This window comes from Phyllostomus hastatus, unplaced genomic scaffold (genome assembly GCF_019186645.2).
Source record: "Phyllostomus hastatus isolate PE091 unplaced genomic scaffold, TTU_PhHast_1.1 phas_contig_34, whole genome shotgun sequence".
NCBI lineage: Eukaryota > Metazoa > Chordata > Mammalia > Chiroptera > Phyllostomidae > Phyllostomus > Phyllostomus hastatus.
Genome location: NW_025333857.1, coordinates 10515279 through 10536159, shown reverse-complemented (window position 1 = coordinate 10536159; position 20881 = coordinate 10515279). Strand labels below are relative to the sequence as shown.

At 42.9% G+C, this 20881-nt stretch overlaps 2 protein-coding genes across 2 annotated transcripts; both read left to right on the top strand.

Moving 5' to 3' along the window:
- Positions 1-7167: 7167 nt before the first annotated feature.
- On the top strand, positions 7168-7734 carry LOC123820116 (interferon omega-2-like). Its single transcript, XM_045840831.1, has one exon. The coding sequence runs from the start codon at positions 7168-7170 to the stop codon at positions 7732-7734; it is 567 nt and encodes a 188-aa protein (XP_045696787.1).
- An 8269-nt stretch (positions 7735-16003) lies between these two features.
- Positions 16004-16573, top strand: LOC123819962 (interferon alpha-4-like). Its single transcript, XM_045840585.1, has one exon. It carries the CDS (start codon positions 16004-16006, stop codon positions 16571-16573), a length of 570 nt encoding a protein of 189 aa, XP_045696541.1.
- Positions 16574-20881: the final 4308 nt, after the last annotated feature.

The following is a 20881-nucleotide window of genomic DNA, read 5'->3' as shown; positions in this document are numbered from 1 at the left end:
CACTCTACTTTTTAGAGAAGATAGATACTCCAAAAGTTTTTCTGTTCTGAACATTCTTCCTTTCTTGATGGTTAGCTTGGTATTTCATTTAAAATGCATAAATCGTCAATATTTGAAAATCACAGGCTCTTGGGGGTACACAAAAACACATTATAATAAGTATAATAGTCTGAGAGAATTTGTTTCTAAGGTGGAAAGTGAAACTAGATCAAGGAATTTCTCTTCTACAATGTCTAAGGTAATTAATAGGTGAAAATTAGTACAGTAAAACAAAAAACATAGCGTGCACCAATAAAACAAAGACAACGGCATTTAATTTGGGCATCAGAGCATAATTTAAAACTTAATGGAATTCTAAAGTATGAACATTTCAATTGCCTATTACTGTCTATATAATATCACATTCTGTATTGAATCTTCATTCTACCAGTAACTGCGTGGGATCCTGGGAAATGCACTTCATTTCTAGGCCTCCAGTTTTCTCAAACATAAAATAAAGTAGAAATATTCCTGGACGGTTAAAGAAACTGAAACATTTAAAAGACTGAAGCTATGTTGCACCACATAAACTTAAATATGGTAATTGTTTTCTTCCTTCTTCCATGGGTATATATGGGAAGAGTGAACCTCCCACCTATGGGGACCAATGCAGGGCAGGTGAACAGACAGAATTCTGAGTTGTGTTGTGAACAAGACTCAAGCGCAGTCACGACTCACATGGAAGAGAAGTCTGACTTGCACGTTCAGTTAGGGAATGGCGGCTTGCATGGTTCTTTGGAAAGAAGTTTGTCACCGAGACTGTGAAACATACTCATCTATAGTTCTTATTAGTAAGTGCTGGCACACTTTGGCCTTACCTCCTTGCTTTTCTAAATTACACTCTTCTATTCCTCATCACAACCGCTCCCCCTCTCCAGGGGAGACAGTCCCAGCGTGCTCTCCTCTTTCACTCCCCCTTCAGTGCACCCCCCTACCCCCACCACGCACACACCCACACAGCTGTGTTCTGTCTCTTTGAGGCTTCCAGCCACCAATTTCCATTTAAGAGTAGAAAACCACCAATTAGAAGCAAAGTTGGGTGGAAGTTCTAGGTTTTTGAGAACTCCCATCTGAGAGACTATTTATCTTCTTCTGAAGAATAATTTTGGAACCGAGGAGTGGCCCTGTTACAACAAAGCAACAATTGCTGAAGCTAAAGGGACTGGGGAGTCAGATACCTTTTACTCCCAGGACTGACTCATGAGAACATTCACAGAGGGAGAGTGCCACCTATTGCCCATGACAGGCAAGGCCATCCCCCAAGTGAGGAAAGAGCAGGCAGGCTTCTTTCTGTTCTGTGCAAAACAGTCTGGTCCCTTCCCCCTATACCTTCAGAGCTTCAAAGGGGCCCTGTCTTCCCTTCTCAGTCCCGGGAAGAACTGAGCCCAACACTTGTCGACGCTCACTTCCTTAGCTTTTGCATTTTAGTGGAGCAACGTGCACCAGGCACCAGGCAGGGCTTGCCCTCTCTGGGCACTGGGCAGCTCTATGGAGAGGAACAGTCAGAATGCGTTTCGGGCCTCCAGGCTGCTCAGCTGGCCAGAGCCCAGAATCAATATCCCTTCACAGTTCTGGGGGGCCACTTGGAGTCCTAGAGTTTGCCTTTCTGGGTGTGGAGAAGCAAGGGCCTTCAGGAAATCTCTCTCCTATTCAAACGTGCACCCACTATCTCTAAAAAAGAAGTTGGCAGTTTTTCAAATTCATGGCCACCATGAGATCACGTTGCTTAATGTCATAATTAGGGAAAATCCTCATTTGTCACCTGGAGTAGTGACTCCACTTGCTTCCCCTTCCAGCGTCGCTGAGTGGGAAGAGAGAGCACTACTTAAAGGAACTTCAGAGCATACAATTGTTGCCACCTGACAGCCTGAGGTTAACTATTGGGGGTGGAACTGAGAGGTATTAAGGTTAGCCAAACTGGACTCGAAGGAGTTTATTGGGAAGCATGCGGTGTGGGAATTGCTCAGGCAGGTAGCAGGGGTCTCTCAAATCTGTGCCTCAGGTTACTCACTCAATCTTTTCTTTTGTAATTATACTTTATTGTTGTTCACTTGCAGTTGTCTGTATTTTCTCCCCCCACCCCACCCCAAAATTACCTCCCTCCCTTGCTTCCACCCTCCTCCTTGGTTTTGTCCATGTGTCCTTTATAGTAGTTCCTGAAAACCCCTCTCCACTCTGTCCCTTCTCCTCTCCCCTCTGCCTATTGTTAGATTGTTCTTATTTCCAATGACTCTGGTTATATTCCATTTGCGTTTTTTCTTTTGTTGATTATGTTCCAGTTAAAGGTGAGATCATATGGTATTTGTCCCTCACCACCTGGCTTATTTCACTTAGCATAATGTTCTCCAGTTCCATCCATGCTGTCGCAAGGGCAGGAGCTCCTTCTTTCTCTCTGCTGCGTAGGATTCCATTGTGTGAATGTACCACAGTTTTTTGATCCACTCATTTGCTGATGGGTACTGTTGAAAACAGTATGGAATTTCCTCAGAAAATTAAAAATGGAACTGCCTTTTGATCCAGTAATTGTGCTGCTGGGATTATACACTAAGAGCCCTGAAACACCAATCCAAAAGAACCTATGCACCCCAATGTTCATAGCAGCACAACTTACAATAGCCAAGTACTGGAAGCAACCTAAGTGTGCATCATTGAATCTTTTGATTGCTCCTCTCCATTGAGGGCTGAAAGGGCTCTAGTTAACATGTGAAAGGACTTTTGTCCCTAGCATTTACTTCTTCCTTCACCACCTGTAGGGGTGTGTGGGAGATGGACACCAAGGTCACTTTTGTTTTTTTTCACCTGGCTCTGTCTTCTGATTGTCTAACATCTTTCAAATGCCATGACACTTTCCAGTATTTGGTTGCTTTTTTTTCACTTTTACTTTATGAGTTTTGTTGTTTCTTCTTTATATTTTCAGGGTGTAAAAGCTAATACTGTATTTTGCCATGTATTTTGCCACACACGACTTTGGCCCAAATGATCAGGAAAAAAATCTTTCCTTTTAACTTTTTAGTTCTGCTTTTTCTTTATTTACCTGCAGAATCAAATCCGATTGTTGTATTCCAGGGTATTATTTTTCCTACAGATATGTTAATTGCTTTCTAGAATTACACTTCTAACACATAGGCATATATAAAACACTTAAAGACATTCATATAGGTATGGAAGTAGTACTAACCATATATAATGCATATCTTTATTTTCCCCTCGAATATTTGGTCAAAAAAGTGTGCCTTATACATGGCAAAATATGGTATTTTGGTTCCATGCTGTCAACCTGCCATCCTGCCCTGAAAATCTCTATGGCCATAACCTGTTTTATATCTAGAAGTTCTTAACTATGTGAAAGTGTTCCAGGATCCAGCCGCAGGTTTGGGGGGGGGGCTGGGTGAGGGGGAAGGAGTGCTGAGCCCCCCACAGCCCCCGCACAGGTCCCACAGTGGAGCTGGCCTTTACAGCCCAGTTGTGAGCAGGGATGCAGGTGCCCAGGGACTGCCTGTGAGGGATCACTACGCAGCACCAGCTGGAGGAGGCAGACGTCCTCCACAGATTAGTAGGGAATGTGACCGTGGTCCAGCCTCTGCCTGTGATTCCTGGGCCGCAGCTGTCAACACTCCCTCATGCCCAGTCTCCCAGGGAAACTCAGTAAAGTCGGGGAGCCTGGTGCACATGGGACTTGGGAAAGAATCCAGAAGCTCATCCCAGCCTGTTAGGCAGTTTCACATCTGATTCCACTGGGAGGCGGCTGCCTCCCTTCAAGACTCAGCTTTGCTCAAAAACAGCAGCAACAACAACCACAATCCCCCCCCTGCCCACCCCCAGAAGCCCACAGGGCACCTCTAGAAACAGGAAGGAGTTGAAAGTCAGCAGCAGCAGGAGAACTTGGAAGAAGGGAGACATTGAAAGTGTGGGCTGCCACAGGCAGGTGCTCAGGAGGGGGAACAATGGGAAAGGCCAGCCCTGAGTCAATGTGTCTCCAGGTCACTCCCATTCAGAGGGTGAGAGGATCGAAAGGACATTAGTGTATGGACTTCTCCCTCAGAGACCAGGCCAAAGCAGTGTGACACACCAACACAGGTGACACTGAGAGCACAGCAGCCTCCTGAGTATTGGGAGGGATGAGGGTGACTCCAGTGCCAGCTGTAAACTTGGTTCACTTGGCAGAAAAATCTCCTCCCTTAAAACTACTTAAGTGTTGTTCTGTGTACTTTCCCTTGGGATTTAAAGTCAGTCAGTTGAATGGACTCACACCACACCCCTGTTGTATACAATGGGCAGCAATCCTTTGGCATCCGAAGTGGAACTTGGAATCCTTTAGCATCTCATCCTAGCTGCTCTGTGACTTTATGCCATGCCTTCCCCTGGTTCATAAGGCCCATGTCCATTTCTCTGCTTGACTTCTTGTAACAGGTCCTTCCAGACAAGTCTTTATCTCAAGGTCCTTAAGTTTTGACCTGGGACCTTTGGTACCTTCAGCATAGCTCACCCCCTCCCCATTTGTACTGCTCACCAAACAGTGGCATAAACCTCTGTAATCCAAATAGGGCTGTTGAGAGGGCCGAGTTAAGAATTTCAGACGCCTTAGAACAAGCGGCTGCTTTATACTTAGCATGCAATAAATGTTGGTGCCATCATTTAAAATATCATCATGGTTTTTGCTGCCTAAATTAAGAGCAGAATCTTTCAGGATCATCCATTTCCCTTACTCTTAATTGTAGTTTCTCCAAGGCAATCTTTTCTTTGCCTGAGTGGACTGGTGAACTAGGGAGAGAGCTCAGGCACGAGGCAGTACCCACAACGCTGCCAGAGAGCCTCCTGGCCCAGCAGTGTGGGTGGGGGTTGCCAGTCTCTTCACAGTGGGTTGTTGTCACTCTTCCCTCCTCACCTCAGACCGATCACAGGTGGATTAAATGAGAGGAAAATGAAGAGGCTGCTCTTGCAAAGCTGAAGGCCAGTCATTGACACAGGGGTTCCACTTCCTTGAGCCTCTCTCTGGCAGAAACAGCCCACTTCTGATTTTGTGTAATTCATTCTGGCTTTCATCCTCCACCCCACCCCCCTACTGCTCCGCCCCCATGGCGCGGGGTGCCAGATTGGCTACCCTGAATTTTGCCAACGTACCTGGAGTCATTTTGTCAGCAGGAAAGTCACTTCCCTTCTTTCACTTTTATGACATTCAGAATTTTATTATCACCCACAAACGACTGTGAATTTTGCTTCCTGGGAAAGTTGAAATGGGAAATAAAACATCTGAAGTCTTCAAAAATAGAGAGAAACATGGTGAAGCCCCACTGCCTTTCTTTTTCTTCCCTTTGTTTGTATCAACCTCAGGATGAAGTGCAAAGTAATGCCAGAGGAGCAAGACACACTCTGCCCAGTAAACCAACAGGTAATAACTATGTTCTCAATGAACTTTACAGTGAGGTGTCATGAGCAGGTAATGGAACAGGAAACATCCAAAGAAGGATGTTTCTCCCTGACACAGCAGCCTGAGCCCACTGCCCTGCATTCTGAGCATGAGACAGAGCTGGCGAACAAAGAAGCCCGACAGAAAAACGCAGACTGAACGGACAACTGAAGTTCAACAGTGTCTGCACTATGAGGTTTTGATGGAGGGACGTCCTCATTGGATCTCCTGTGCCCAGCTCAGAGGTTTTAAGCATAACAACTGTTCAATCATTAAGTAAAAAGTGAAGGAGAAAAGTTGTACCTACAACATAAAAAGTATTGATCTACTGACAGTTAAATGATTGCAACTCGCTCACTAACTCATCCACCTACTTAGACAAACTAAACTTGTCTATCAGCTTGAGGGCTATGGACACCACCGACACCCGGGTCATGGCTCAGGGGAACAGGAGGTCACCACTGAGAACCAGGGTCCTTCACACAGACACTCCAGGGGGAAGGGCAAGACTTTAGAATTCCCCTCCACAGCAGGGGAATTCTAAAGACCCCAAGATGTGGTCAGCCTGCCCTCAGGGAGGGAGTCCAGGAGATTTGGGTTGAGAACACTGTGTCATTCCAGAGGAAAAAGATGTCTAGAGCCAATATCTCCCTCCAGAATGAGGTGGTGCTTCGGAAAACTCGGTCACCAGGATGTGGGGGGGGGGACTCCCCACCAACACGCACCAGAAAAGGGCCAGGATTCCTGCTGGCGGGTATGGGCACAGCCCGGGGAACACTGACAACCAGTTTCAAGATGTTGGAAAGAAATGGCACATCTATAGAATTCCTGCATGAATGTGTCTGAAAGGTAGGGAAACACCCCAGGAACTCATTCCCTGAAAAACCTCGGCCTTTGCTGTGAATGAAACTGTAAAAAAAACTCCATCCTTGGTTCTAAAGAGCTCATTTGCCAGACATGGCCTGGTGAGTACCTCACAAAAACACAGACACGCAGGGCAGAGGGAGCCTGGCTGCCTATGTGAAGTAAGGAGGGCAAAAGTGTTTCCCAGATTCCAGGCCAAATTTTGTCTGTAATACAGAGAAGAGCAATATTCGTGTATTTAAAAAGTGTCTGAATGTGCATGTGCATTTACACACCTAGATACACTTCTGAGTTTAGGACAGTGAGGTTTCTCATTAGACTGATAAGTCTCCATTTGACTTGACACATCTCAAGTTTTCCTTTTTTTAAATTTTATGGAAGATTTTATTTACTTTTTATTTTTTTAGGGACAGTGGAAGGGTGGGAGAAAGAGAGAGAAAAATCAAAGCAAGAGGAACACATCAGTTGGTTGCCTCTCTTGTGTGTCTGGGCAGAACTAAACCCTCAGCTTAGGAGTGTGTCCTGACCAGAATGGAACTGGCAACCGCTCATTCTGTGGAACGACACCCGACCAACTGAGCCACACTGGTCAGGGCAACACACCTCAAGTTAGGAGGGAAAATTAAAACCACAAAATTAACCTTGTAGATTGATGACATCTTCTTAGCCCACGTGGAGAACTCATGAATGAAAACAAAAAAAAGGAAGTAAAAGTGTAAAGAAATGTTTAGAAAATGAAAATTATGGTGTCTCCCTATTTAATGGCCGTGCTTAGAGAGAAGGTCATAGGCTAATTAGGGTCCAAGGTTGTTCATCAGACGTCCAGTTCAGCAAGGCCAGCAGCCCCTCCTGATCCCATGGCCCTCCCGCTGTCTCTGCTCACTGTTCTGGTGGTGTTCAGCTGTGGCCCCAGTGGAGCTCTGGGCTGTGTCCTACCTCAGAACCACATCCTGCTCAGCAAGGAGAACTTGGTGCTTTTGAGGCAAATGCAGAGAATCTCCACTTTGCCCTGTCTGAAGGACAAAAAAGACTTCAGATTCCCCCGCAAAATGGTAAATGGCAGCCAGGTCCAGGAGGCCCAGGCCATCTCTGTCCTCCACGGGATGCTCCAGGACATCTCCGACCTCTTGCTCACAGAGCACGCCTCTGCTGCCTGGAACACCACCCTCCTGAACCAGCTGCGCATGGGACTCTATCAGCAACTGGAAGACCTGGAGCCCTGTTTGCTGCAGGAGATGGGAGAGGGAGGAACTGCCTTGCCATCCCAGGGACCTACACTGGATGTGAGGTACTTCGAGTACCTTTTTCGCTACTTGGAAAAGAAGCAGTACAGTGACTGTGCCTGGGAGGTTGTCCGAGTGGAAATCATGAGATCCTTGTCTTCCATAAGAACCTTGCAAGAAAGGTTAAGTAACATGGACTGAGACCTGTGGTCACCTTCATCCAGGTGTCACGGATGAATGTGCCTGATCTCCCCTGCACATAGGACTCAGGTCACGGGGAAAGGCTCTTCTTTCTGCTTCAGTCACAGAATGTATTGATGTTAACTGAGCACATTTTGTCAGAGTGTTAGGCAAGATCATGTTACAAAAATTCAGCTCCTGGGACATGAGTTTTGGAGTGGTGATCATCTGATGTTATTTATTTATGTGTATTTTGTGTACCTATTATTTATGTATTCTTTTGTCTTACCATTATTTTGTATTTATGTAACCAATATTTGCCTTTCCCTTGTACTAGACTTTAAAAAAACATGCTTACTTCTTTATGTTATTGAATTTTCATTTCCTTTGTAATTAAATTCTTGTAAAAGAAAACATCTTGTCTTCTTTTAGTCTGAAAATATAAGTACATACTTTTCTCTGTAAATTTGTTTCAGAATGGTACCTGCCTAATTAAGTCGTATAGAACAGTTCCTGAGCTAGTCATGAAATGCCTATCAAAAGGTGGAAATCCATGAACTTGAGAAGATTCCTGGAAAATATGGAATGTGGTCTGTAAAACTCATGTCTTAGTTTTATCCGAATTATATTTAGACAGCAAGGAGTGGTGGGTAGAAATATCTGAGAGGAGTCATGTAGAGTGAAGTGGGAAAGCTACACGTGTTTATTGTCTGATCCTGGCACCCGGTACTCTTGCTCCCACCCTCTCCCCGGTCCTACTTCGCTGATTGCATTCACTCCCGTATACTGTCCCTGTGCCCCTCACCTCAGTGCCCACCCACACACCTGCTGTGGTTCTTGGTGGTTTGAGCTTCAAGGTTTCTACTCAGAGTACAAAGCCAGGGGGGGTGGAGTAAACAGTGAGTGGAAGCTCTGTCTTTCAAGACTGTTGTAGTCAGGTCTGTTTCTCTGAGTGTCCTCATGTATATTTGGGGGCCCTGAGTGAAGGCCATTGTTACTGTGAAGAAATAGGCGCTGATTTCAAAGGAATCAGCTGATTTAGGTTTACTGTGTGTTTGTGTGTGTGCATGTGTGTGTGTGTGGTGTGAGAATTTCTCAGACAGCAGGGAGAGATGTCAATGTGGGAGGATTTCTTGAACCTTGGCCTCAGATGGCCTAGCCAGTGCTTTGTAGTTTGCCTTTCGATAAGTTGAAATGTTTCAATAAATTTTTTGCCCTTTATCTTTCTCTATTCTACTACTTCCTCATGGACCAGATTAGCAGAAGGAGGAAAGCTTGGCTATTCTGGACTTGTCTGTGTCTTCCTTTGATTGCCTAGTTCCTTTCACGTATTGTGATCCCTTGTACATGGGGTGCTGTAGATGATACACTATATGTATGGGGAATTCTGGTACACGGGGCTCTTGCTTTCCAAACTAAATGGATGTGAAGTCTGCTACACTTAAGTTACAAATGTGTTGCTAGGCCAAGTTGAAGGTCTGCTGCTATGAACTGTGACCCCGGGGGGCTGCTACACTTAGGCTTCTCTGCCTTCAGCTACATTTTAAAGGGGGATTTCAGAAGGGCTGGTTGTTGACCCAGCCACGCTGACACATATAATTAATCATCACAAAGACTGTCTTGGAGAAAGGACGTTCAGTTTCTCAGCAGCCTCTTTGCTTCTTGTGAACAGTGCACTTGGGAGAATGGTAAGAGCACAGACTGTGGTGTCAGAAGGCCTAGTTTCTAAAATGTTGCTCTGACCTGGTGAAAGTTAATGTCCCCGTGGCTCTGTTTTCTTTTTCTCTACATGGGGATAATGAAAGAAATGACATCTCCTCATTTTGTAGGTTTGCGTGTAGTGAAGTGAGTAGAACAAGACTGGCACATCAAAGTGTGTGACAAACCCCTGTTTTTAAGACGCTTGTACTCAAAGGAGTGTTCAGGGGATGGGTTGTGATTATTAATTAACCTGTTTAGCATTGTACCTAGACCACGGTAGGGATCAGTACTGTCATTTTTATTATTGCTGTAATTCCCAGCTCTACCATCTTGAGTATTAATGTTATTGAGGTAATTCACATTTCTGAATTGTTTTCCATTGATCCTAGGAAGTGCACATTGAAAAAAACCACCATCCCTCCGTTTGCCAGATGGAATTAGGAATTCAGTGGTCTTATGTAAAGTGAGTCTCCTGTGAGTTCGTGGGTGTGATCCCACCTGAGTGTTCAGAAACTGAGTGATGACACCTGGGGTAAAGAAAATAGGAGAATGATCATGTGGCTGGCTGTGCAAAGGTGAAGGTTGGCCATCGACCCCGAACTGTTCTCACTTAAGGCTCTGCCAGAGCAGTCCGTGTGCGTTCTCTCTCTATTCTAGGGCCCCTCCTCCTCTGCTTTGCTGGAAGTCTGGTTGCAGGCAATTGAAGTTAATTGTATTTTGTCATTTTGTTACTCAATGGTCAGCCTTTTTGCTTTCTTCAGGCCTGAAGACTGGTTCGATCCAGGCTACTCATGTCAGGGAGCACGAGCCCCTGTACCCAGTCCACCAATTTAAGTGTCAATCTCGCCCCAGAACACACTTCCAGACACACTCAGAATGTTCTTTACAAGTATCTGGGCGCCTCACAGTCCAGTCAAACTGACACATAAAATTAACCATCACAAGGATCTGAAATAAAATACTGTGTAGCCCAGTGGATTGGTTAAGCTATATCTCTGTCACCCCCAGGTGGTCAGAATTGGGTTATCATTTCACCCTGACTTAAAACCATGTGTGAACATTCCATGGAACATCAGGTGAGAGTTTAAAGAATTTAAAGTAAGTTTTGTTTTGGTCACAAATGCTTCCCTTCTTCAAGAAGGGAATAGTACAGGGTTTCTATACAACTTTTTGGCAATTAAGAACACCCACAATGTCTATATAAGGTGATATCTTGTGAGTTGTAGGCTCACCATGACCCCCTCCCTCAGGTTGGTTCTGTGTTGTCAGGACAGATCAAGTGCCCACAAATCACACCTACTGGAGCCCTGAATTCACACACAGACTCTGCCCTGTTCACCTTGTGCCTTGCTCCTTCTCTAACTGCTTTATTTTCATAGAACATAGGTCATAAATCCACAGGACAAGGGCAGTTCAGTCCCCAGGCTCCCTGTTCTCCAGGGAAGTTTATAGTTGGAGTAGCATCTACATATTAAGTCCGGGGGACATGGGCTGTGTGGACTTCGTCCCAAGTGTAGCATCACCCACATGCTGAGCACTGAGCCAGGCCTGCAGGAGAGAGGAGACTACAGCTCTTTCCACCCTGCTTGGCCTCAGGTTCTTCCTGTTCTATGAAGAGGAGTGAAAAAGAATGGCTCCTAGTCTATTTTGTGCTCAAATCTGGTCTGTTCCTTATTCTGTCACCTTTGCATGACTGGCCCCCATACCGCCTTTGAGAAATAATTTGGAAAACAAAGTCTTTAAGAGCAACTTGAGAATCACTGAAATAAAAGTGGAGAGTGAGTCTTCCATTTATGACCAGGCCCATGATTCTCATTTTGATGTTATAAATATTGAAAATACATACTTGAAGAATATATTTTTCTGGAAACAAACAAGTTTTTTAAAATAGTACCTCAAACAATATTCAACTATAACTTTTCTTGTAGAACTGTGAAATATTTATAAAGTACCTTTAGCTCTATTGTTCTCTCAGTTCATATTTGGGTAGTATATGTTGGTATTATTTGTTTTCCCACTAGTACGATGATTGTTCCTTTTGTGAGTATTGATCGAGCTCCTGAACTGTAGGGACTGGGATGGACACCTAGCAGACAAGGTTGTGTGAAATGACTTTTCTCTCCTTAGGCATTTCACAAAATCCTGGGAGGTGTTCCCAAAAGAAAATAGGTCAGGACACATCGTAGTCCATTTGGACTCCTTTAACAAAGTAGCATAGACTAAGTAGCTTGTAAAGAATAGAAATGTTTTGCTCATAGTTCTAGAAGCTGAAATTCAAATCGGGGTATCAGGAAGGTTGGGCTCTGAAGAGAGCCTGCTTCTTGGCACACACTGCTGATCTCTGCTTGTATCCTCACAAGGCAGAACCAGGAGGGGTCTACCTCAGGCCCCTTTTATGAGGGCACTTGTTCCACTAAAGTGGACTTTACCCTCATGCCCTAAGTATTCCCCAAAGGCTCCACCACATTACACCATCACTTTGGGGGTTAGGACTTCAACATAGGAGTTCTCCGGGGAACGTAAACATTCAGACCACAGCAGGCAATTAAAGTCTACATGCCTGGCGTGTAGAAGAGGGAATACAGCCATATTTAGAAAATAAAGAAAAATGAGCAGGGTAGGATACAACACAGCAGGTGAAGGATCAGTATCCAAACTCTTGCCTTTTGACCTGAAGTTGTGCTCCAACTATTACATGCCAAATGTTAGAGTTCCAACTGAAATGGAGACACTATCCCCCAGAAATGCATGGGGGAACCCGAAAGCCTGTGATCACTCATCAGTGTTTGTGAGGGATCTCCAAAAAGCTCATCATGATGATACATCATTGCCGCTTCAGTAAAGATCCACCAAACAGTAGTGTGGTAAATTGTTTGATGCTGTGAGCTGTGTGAAGCAGGGGGAGCTTGAATTTAGATTTATGGTTCTCTATGTGACACCAGCCTACTTATTTTTCTACCATGAGGAAGCAGAGAGCAAGTGAGAATTTAAGGCGTGCATACATGTGAGTTTAACATAATGCTAGGCAAAGGCTGAAAATATGCTGTTGCTCTTGCAAGTTCAATGTCCAGAGTGTGTGCACCTTTAAAAAAAAATCCTAGGGATTTTAGCAGTAAACTCAGTAGATGTTATTGACACCAGTATGAGTAGAGTGGAAACATTAGAGAGTGAAAATATTAGCCATTGTCTATTATAATCCTAGTAAAATGTCTCCATAATGAAGCAAAATAACCTGGTCATTCATGAATGCCTTCCAGTATGTGGAAAATATGTGAGAAACTGCTTCAGTAAAAATTACTTTAGCAGTGATCACACTGGGCTTGGTGCCCAGCATAACACAGAAAATAAGAGAGCCTAGTTACTAGAGAGCTGATTTACCAAGGACGTCCTACCTACCATTTATTTTTTAAAAAACTAGTTATTTATTTATTTGTTTTTAGCGAGAGGAAGGGAGGGAAAAAGAGGGAAACCGACACCAGTGTGGGGTTGCCTCTTGTGTGCCCCTTACTGGCGACCTGGCTCACTACCCAGGCATGTGCTCTGATTGGTAATCGAACCAACAACCCTTTGATTCACAGGCCAGCACTCAATCCACTGAGCCACACCTGCCAGGGCTCTACCTACCTTTTAAAGGGTAAGAATCTGGAGGGCTGAGACAACATAACTTCTTATGCAAAACAAAGAGAGTTTAGGGTCAAATCTGAATGTTAATTCTTTACACAGGCATAGTTAATAATAATTGAGTTTCATTGCTTCCATAGACAGTTTCCTTTTGCTGGAGAATAAGAGACTTGATGGGAAACTCTGAAAGTCCTTTGAGTATTTTGAAAAGTCACACAAAAATACAGAGAAGGATTCAAATTGATGTTTAAATCATATATTCTCATTGTGGGTAATATTACCTCCAAAGGTGTGCAAAAATTAGTTCTTATGAGTGTGAACAAATCATAGGTATTACACTGGTTTTCGGTGCTCCAGAACTCAACTTTATCCAAGAAATTCTATTTCTCAGTGTTCACTCTTCTCTTTGAAGTCTCTTGTATATCACATTGGAAGGATTGGCCTTGAGTTGAGGGAGGAAACACAAAACGCATGCCAGATCAGCGCCACGGACCTATGGTGACCTGAGGGCTCCTTGGAGGACTTTCCTCCCATACCTCACTGGATCTCACAGTGATATTGTGAGAGGTGGCCTAGCCTTTGCTCACTCTCGAGCTGCCGTCGACCGTCTTGTGGATGTTGCTTAGGCTGGAGTCTCAGTGTGATGTGGGCTTTGAAATTAAATGCAAATAGTTGTGTTATTTAGTGCTCCTAAAGTTATTCAACAAATTATGTCAAATGCTAAACAGGTAAAATGTTGACAATATATAAACATATATATAGCAGCTGGTGAAGTTAAAAAATTATTTCTTGATATGAATCAATATTAAAAGTTAAATATAAATATTAAGAAAATAATTTTAAAACAGTGTTCACTGGTTTTTATGATGTAAAATATATCTATACATGGGTATTATTTTAAAGTGTTATTTAATTTTTAAAATTTTTTTTATATGGAACCATAAATAACTCTGAATAGCCTCAGCAATTTTGAGGAAGAAGAACAAAGTAGGAGGGATCACCATACCTGACATCAAACTGTGTTACAAGGCCACTGTAATCAAAACAGCCTGGTACTGGCATAAGAACAGACACAAAGATCACTGGAACAGAATAGACAGCCCAGAAATAAGCCTAAGTCTCTATGGTCAATTAATATTCAACCAAGGGGGCAGAAGCATACAATGGAGTGAAAACAGCCTCTTCCAAAAATAGTGCTGGGACATCTAGACAGCTACATGCAAAAAATGAAACCAACTGACACTATAAATAAAAATAAACTCAAGATGGTTAAAAGACTTGAATATAAGTCGTGATACCATAGAAGTCCTAGAGGAGAACATAGACAGGAAAATCTAGATATTCCACACGGCAATATTTTCACCATTATGTCCCCTAGAGCAAGAGACATAAAAGAAAGAATAACAAATGGCATCTCATCAAAATAACTGCTTCTGCAAGGCTAAAGAAAACATTAGCAAAATGAAAAGGGAACCAAATGTATGGGAAAATATACTTGCCAATGATATCTCGGACAAGGGTTTGATCTCCAAAATAAATAAAGAACTCACAGGACTCCACTCCAGGAAGACAAACAATCCATTTAAAAATGGGCACAGGACCTCAACAGACACTTCCCAAAGGCAGACATACAGAGGGCCCAGAGACATAGGAAAGGATGCTTAGCATCACTAGCCATCAGAGAGATGCGAATTAAACCACAATGAGATATCACTTCCCACCAGTCAGAATAGCCATGATGAACAAATGAACGAACAACAAGACTTGGCAAGGTTGTGGAGAAAAGGAAATCCCTAGTGCATTGTTGCTGGAAATGTAGACTGGTGCAACCACCATGGAAACAGTATGGAATTTCCTAAAAAAAATTGAAAATGGAAGTGTTTTTTGACCCAGCAATTCCACTGCTGGGATTATACCCTAAGAATCCTGAATTATACACTAATTCAAAAGAACCTATGCACCCCAATGTTCATAGCAGCACTGTTTACAATAGCCAAGTGCTGGAAGCAGCCTAGGTGCCCATCAGTAAACGAGTGGATCAACAAACTGTGATACATTTACTCAATGGAATACTACACGGCAGAAAGAAGGAGCTCCTACTCTTCGCAACAGTGTGCATGGAACTGGAAAGCATTATGCTAAGTGAAATAAGCTGGGGGGGGGGTGATTTTATTTGAACGTGTAATTGGATACATCACTATTTATATGAATTAATATATCACTTTAAAATTTGCTGTATATGGCCGGTGTGGCTCAATGGATTGAGTGCTGGCCTTTGAGCCAAAGTGTCTCCACCTCAACTTTCCAATCAGGGTACATGCCTGGGATGTGAGCCAGGGCCCCAGCAGTGGGCATGCAAAAGGCAACCATGCATTGATGTTTTTCTCCCTCTCTTCCTCCCTCGCTCCCCCTCTCTAAAAAATAAATAAAATCTTTTAAAAAATTTGCTGCATAAGTTAGTTATAAAGTTATTGACATTGACATTTTAACTACATTAAATTAAATGACAATAGATTTTAAATGTACCTTGAAGTGTAAAATTTGCATTTATTCATTCTTAATCCTGTACTGAATAAAATGAGTTCAGTTTACACTTTCTTCTTTTATTTATAAAACACAGGTATAAATATAGTACATTACTATTTGCACTCATATATACAATACATGTTCACTATAGATCTGCGTTTATCGTTTTCTTGGGGGCTTCAATTTGAAAAACATCTGAAAGTCCCTGTGGACAGGTGGCAATAGTGAAAAAAATATGGTTGAGAAATATTGATCAAAATGCATGTAGAAAGTACATAAAGGAAAGCAAAAGCAGAAGTGGAAAGGAAAGGAAACATTCAGAAATTGAAAAGTCCTATGTTCCCTATATAAGACACCGGCACAAAGTTGGACCTTACAGAGCCTAGAGAACAAGATTCAGTCCCCCAGCTCAGCCAGGCCAGCAGCATCTGCAAGGTCCCCAATGGCCCTGCCCTTTTCCTTCCTGGTGGCCCTGGTGGCTCTCAGCTGCAACTCCATCTGCTCTCTGGGCTGTGACCTGCCTCACACCCACAGCCTGGAGCTCCTGGGACAAATGAGAAGGATCACCCCTTTCTTCTGCCTGAAGGACAGAAAGGACTTTGGGTTCCCCCTGGAGGCGTTCAGTGGCAACCAGTTCCAGAAGGCTCAAGCCACTTCTGCCATCCATGAGATGATCATGCAGACCTTCCACCTCTTCAGCTGCGTGCCCCAAGCAGCAAACACAGAGGGCGTGTTTGCTGCTTGGGACAAGACCCTCCTAGACCAACTCTGCAATGGACTTGATCAGCAGCTGAGGGACCTGGCTGCCTGTCTGACGCAGGAGGTGGGGCTGGAAGAGGCTCCCCTGATGAGTGAGGACTCCATCTGGGCTGTGAGGAAATACTTCGAGAGAATCACTCTCTACCTGCAGGAGAAGCAGCACAGCCCTTGTGCCTGGGAGATTGTCAGAGCAGAAATCAGAAGATCCTTGTCTTTATCAGCAAACTTGGAGGAGGAGGAGATTGTGCAGTAAGGAGGGACACCTGGCTCAGCATGGACATGATTCTCCCTCCCTAATAATATCACACTTCCTCCTGTTCTGCCAGGTCAAACTTCCTTTGTTTCTGCTCTGATCGTCTCATGAATGGAATCGATTTGTTAAAAGTTTCCGGGAATAGTAAGTCAAATCCTGTTCAGCCTTACAGGCACCAGTGGCTCACAGAGGCCTATGCTGATGTTTTATTACATATGTATGTGTGTATGTATGCATGTATTATTTATTTATTTATTTATTTATTTATTTATTTATTCACTCATTCATTAATTTAAAAGTTCAATTATTTATGTATTTGGAAAGTTTGACTTTTTGGCTCATGTAATGTTCAGCACGTGCCCCTTTATATTGTGTTATTATAATAAAATATAATCTTTATGTTTAGTCAATTTATAATTATCTGTGTGCATTAAATTTTTACAGTAGGAAACTTTTTGTATTGACTTATCCCAAAGAGAAACAGCAAGCCAGATTGTGCAACTTGATTAAAACATAGATGGCACAATTCATTTACCCATCACATTATATTCAAACTAGAAGTACCTACTGACTTCCTCTAAGCCAGGTTGTGTGGTGCCCTCAGGATATAGAGGTGATTGTAACAAACACAGTTACTGTTCTCATGTATTTTTGATTTTTGGTGGGAAAGAATCCTAAACACAATTAATTAAAATTACTATCAGTTATGTTAAATGGCATATTGAAGGAAGAAAAAACAAGTGAATTCTCTCACCAGCAGCTACAGTGGAGAATGCCAGGGCATACAATTTGAAGCAGTTGGTCTGCTCTACAGGTGACTGGTAGACATCTAAGGGCAAATGTCCACTGTTAGCTGGGTATGCGAGTTTGCAATCTACAAGGAAAGCCATGGAGGCATTCCAGAATACATGCCCATATCACACAAGTTTCCCTCCTCTCCAGGTGGAAATCCCAAGAGCATGCTTGCCATTCATTCTCTTTACCTCTCCACCCAGCCACACAACTGCTTTTGTTCAGTCATGGTTTCAGCATCGTTGTCTCAGTATCAAGTTTTCCCTAAAGAGCAGAATGTCACAAGTAGAAAGCAAAAGTAGCATTTCTAGGTTTTGCAGAAACATCTGCAAGAGAGGCTTTCCTTAACGTCTGTGGACTGTGATGTAACAGACCCTGTAGCTAAAAGGAAACAGAAAGCAAGATGCAGTTTGTGGGTGGGCAAACGAAACTCCTCTCAGGGAAGACCGCCCCCTGGTCTCCCAGTGCAACAAGGGCAGCCACCAGCAGGAGGGCAGGCTTCTGTTGTGGACAGAAGTCCTACCACTTCCTGCAGATGTCCCTTGACACTACTACAGAAAGGCTACTTCTTGGCAACAATGGATTCTAATGCTGTCACTAGCCCGTTCCTTACTCTTTGTATTACAGACAGTCTCCAGCTTCAGGCAGGGCATGGACACTTTGGGATTGGGCAGTGAAAGGGAAAGAGAGAGATGTGTTTTCTGGCTACCCCTACTCTACAGAGGAAAGGCTCCCTCTGATTTACCCCTTCCACATACTATGGGACTCTAGTGGGCAGGTGGAGCTGCCAGTCCACGAATGGGAGCCCAGGTAATCAGGAAAATCTCATTAACATTAATTGAACAACTCTAAAAAGTATACTTTTAGTTTCACAGATTTATGATATCAGATATCAACTATTACTTAATAGAATAATATTCACATTGTCATTTTGAATGACTATCATTTTTGTTGTTGTTCTATTACAGTTGTCCTAATTTTTGACCCTTTTCCCTCTTCTGCCCAGCTCACCCCCACTCCCACAATCAATCCCCACACTGATGCCCATGTCCATGGGTCATTCATACATGGTGTTTGACTAATCCCTTCCCCTTCTTTCCAACTTTACTTCCCTCTCCCCCTCCACTCTGGCCACTTTCAGTCTGTTCCATGTTTCCACGTCTGGTTCTATTTTGCTCATTAGTTTATTTTGTTCATTAGATTCCTTTTACAAGTGACATCATATGCTATTTGTCCTTCACTGACTAGCTTATTTCACTTAGCATGATATTCTCCAGCTCCATCCAGTGTGTCTGCAACAGGTAGGAGGTCCTCCTTTCTTTCTGCTACATAGCATTTGGTTGTGTAAATGTACCATACTTTTTTGATCCACTCATCTACTGATGCACACTTAGGCTGTTTCTAGTACTTGGTGATTATAAATAGTGCTGCTTTGAACAAACGGGTGCATAAATTCTTTTGAATTGGTGTTCCAGGATTCTTATTTCCAGCAGTCAAATTTTGGGTTTTTAATTTTAATTTGGGTTTTAAGAACCCAAACTTTTTGGGTTCTTAATTTTAAGTTCGTTTTTAATTTTTTGCGGAAATTCCATACTGTCTTCCACAGTGGCTTCCCTAGTCTGCATTCGCAGCAACAGTGCATTAGGGTTCCCTTTTGTCCACCTCCTCACCAGTACCTGTTGATTGTTGACTTATTATTGGTAGCCATTGTGACAGGTGTGGTGTGATATCTCACTGTGGTTTTAATTTGCATCTCTCTGATAACCAGTGATGGTGACCAGTTTTTCATATGTCTATGGGCCATCTGTGTGACCTCCTTGGAGGTGTCTGCTCCAGTCCTGTGCCTATTTTTTAATTGGGCTGCTTGTCTTCCTGGTGTTGAGTCCTATGAATTCTTTATATATTTTGGAGATGAAACCCTTGTCCAATGTATCTTTGGCAAGTATGTTCTCCCATAGAGTCATCTCCCTTTTTCATTTTGATGATGGTTGCTTTAACCATGCAGAAGTTTTTAATTTGATATAGTCCCATTTGTTTATTTTTTTCCTTTATTTCCTTTGCCTAAAAATCGCTATGAGTGATTCTGAAAATTTACTGCCTATGTTTTCCACTAGGACTTTTATTGTTTCACAACTTATATTAAGTCTTTTATCCATTTTGAGTTTATACTAGTGTACAGTGTATATTGATGGTCTAGTTTCATTTTTTTTAATGTACCAGTCCAGTTCTCCCAACACCATTTATTTTCATTTTTAAAAAAGGATTTCTTTAATCACTTCTAGAGAGAGGAAAAGGGAGGAAGAAAGAGAGGGAAAGAAACATTGATGTGTGAGAGAAACACACATCGGGGTGTTTCTCTCACACATCCAGATACTGTTGTTGCATGTGGGGGCATCCCTCACATGCCCCCAACCGGGGCCCTGGCCTACAACCCAGGCATGTGCCCTGACTGGGAATCAAGCCATCAACCTGGTTCACAGGCCAGCACTCAACCCACTTACCCACACCAGCCAGGGCCATTTACTGAAGAGACAATTTTTATTTCATTGTATGCCCGTGCCCCCTGTGTCAAATATTAATTGATCATAGAGATAGGGGTTTATTTGGGTTCTCTATTCTGTCCCATTGATCTATGTGTCTGTTCTTATGCCAGTGCCAGACTGTTTTGATCACCTTAACATCATAGTATAGTTTTATATCAGGGATTGTGATCCCTCCAAATTTGTCCTTCTTTTCTCAAGATTGCTCAAGCTACTTGGGGTCATTTTTGGTTCCATATAAGTTTTTGGAGTATTTGTTCTAGACCTCTGAAATATGCCATTAGTATTTTAATAAGAATTGCATCGAATGTATAGATTGATTTGGGTAGTATGGACATTTTAATGATGTTAATTCTTCCAATCCACGGCCACAGTATTTGCTTCCACTTATTTGTATCCTCCTCACTTGCCTTCTACAGTGTCCTATGGTTTTCCAAGTGTAGATCTTTTACCTCATTGGTTAAATGTATTCCTAGGTACTTTTCTTTGTTGTTGTTGCTATAGGAAATAGGATTTTTTTCTTATTTACCCTTTGTTAGTGTTCATTGTTGGTAAACGAAGATGCCATCAATTTCTGAAGATTGATTTTATATCCTGCTACTTTACTGAAATCACTTATTAGGCAGAGTACTTTTTTGGTGGAATCTATAGAGTATCCTATGTACACTGTCATGTCATCTGTGAATTATGACAGTTTTACTTCCTCCTTTCCAATTTGCATGCCTTTTTTCCTTCTTCTTATCCGATTCCTGTGGCTATAACTTGCAGTAGTGTCTTGAATAAGAGTGGTGAAAGTAGACATCCCTATCTTGTTCCTGAGCTTAAGGGAACTGTTTTTGGTTTTGCCTGTCGAGTACGATCTTGGCAGTAGGATTCTTGTATATGACCCTTATTATGTTGAGGTGTGCACCCTCTATTCCCACTTTGCTGAGTATTTTTATCATAAATGTGTGGTGGATTTCATCAAAAAGTTTTT

Excerpts from the sequence above, each read along its gene's own strand:
- LOC123820116 (XM_045840831.1), top strand. The coding sequence starts at position 7,168 with ATGGCCCTCCCGCTGTCTCTGCTCACTGTTCTGGTGGTGTTCAGCTGT.
- LOC123819962 (XM_045840585.1), top strand. The coding sequence starts at position 16,004 with ATGGCCCTGCCCTTTTCCTTCCTGGTGGCCCTGGTGGCTCTCAGCTGC.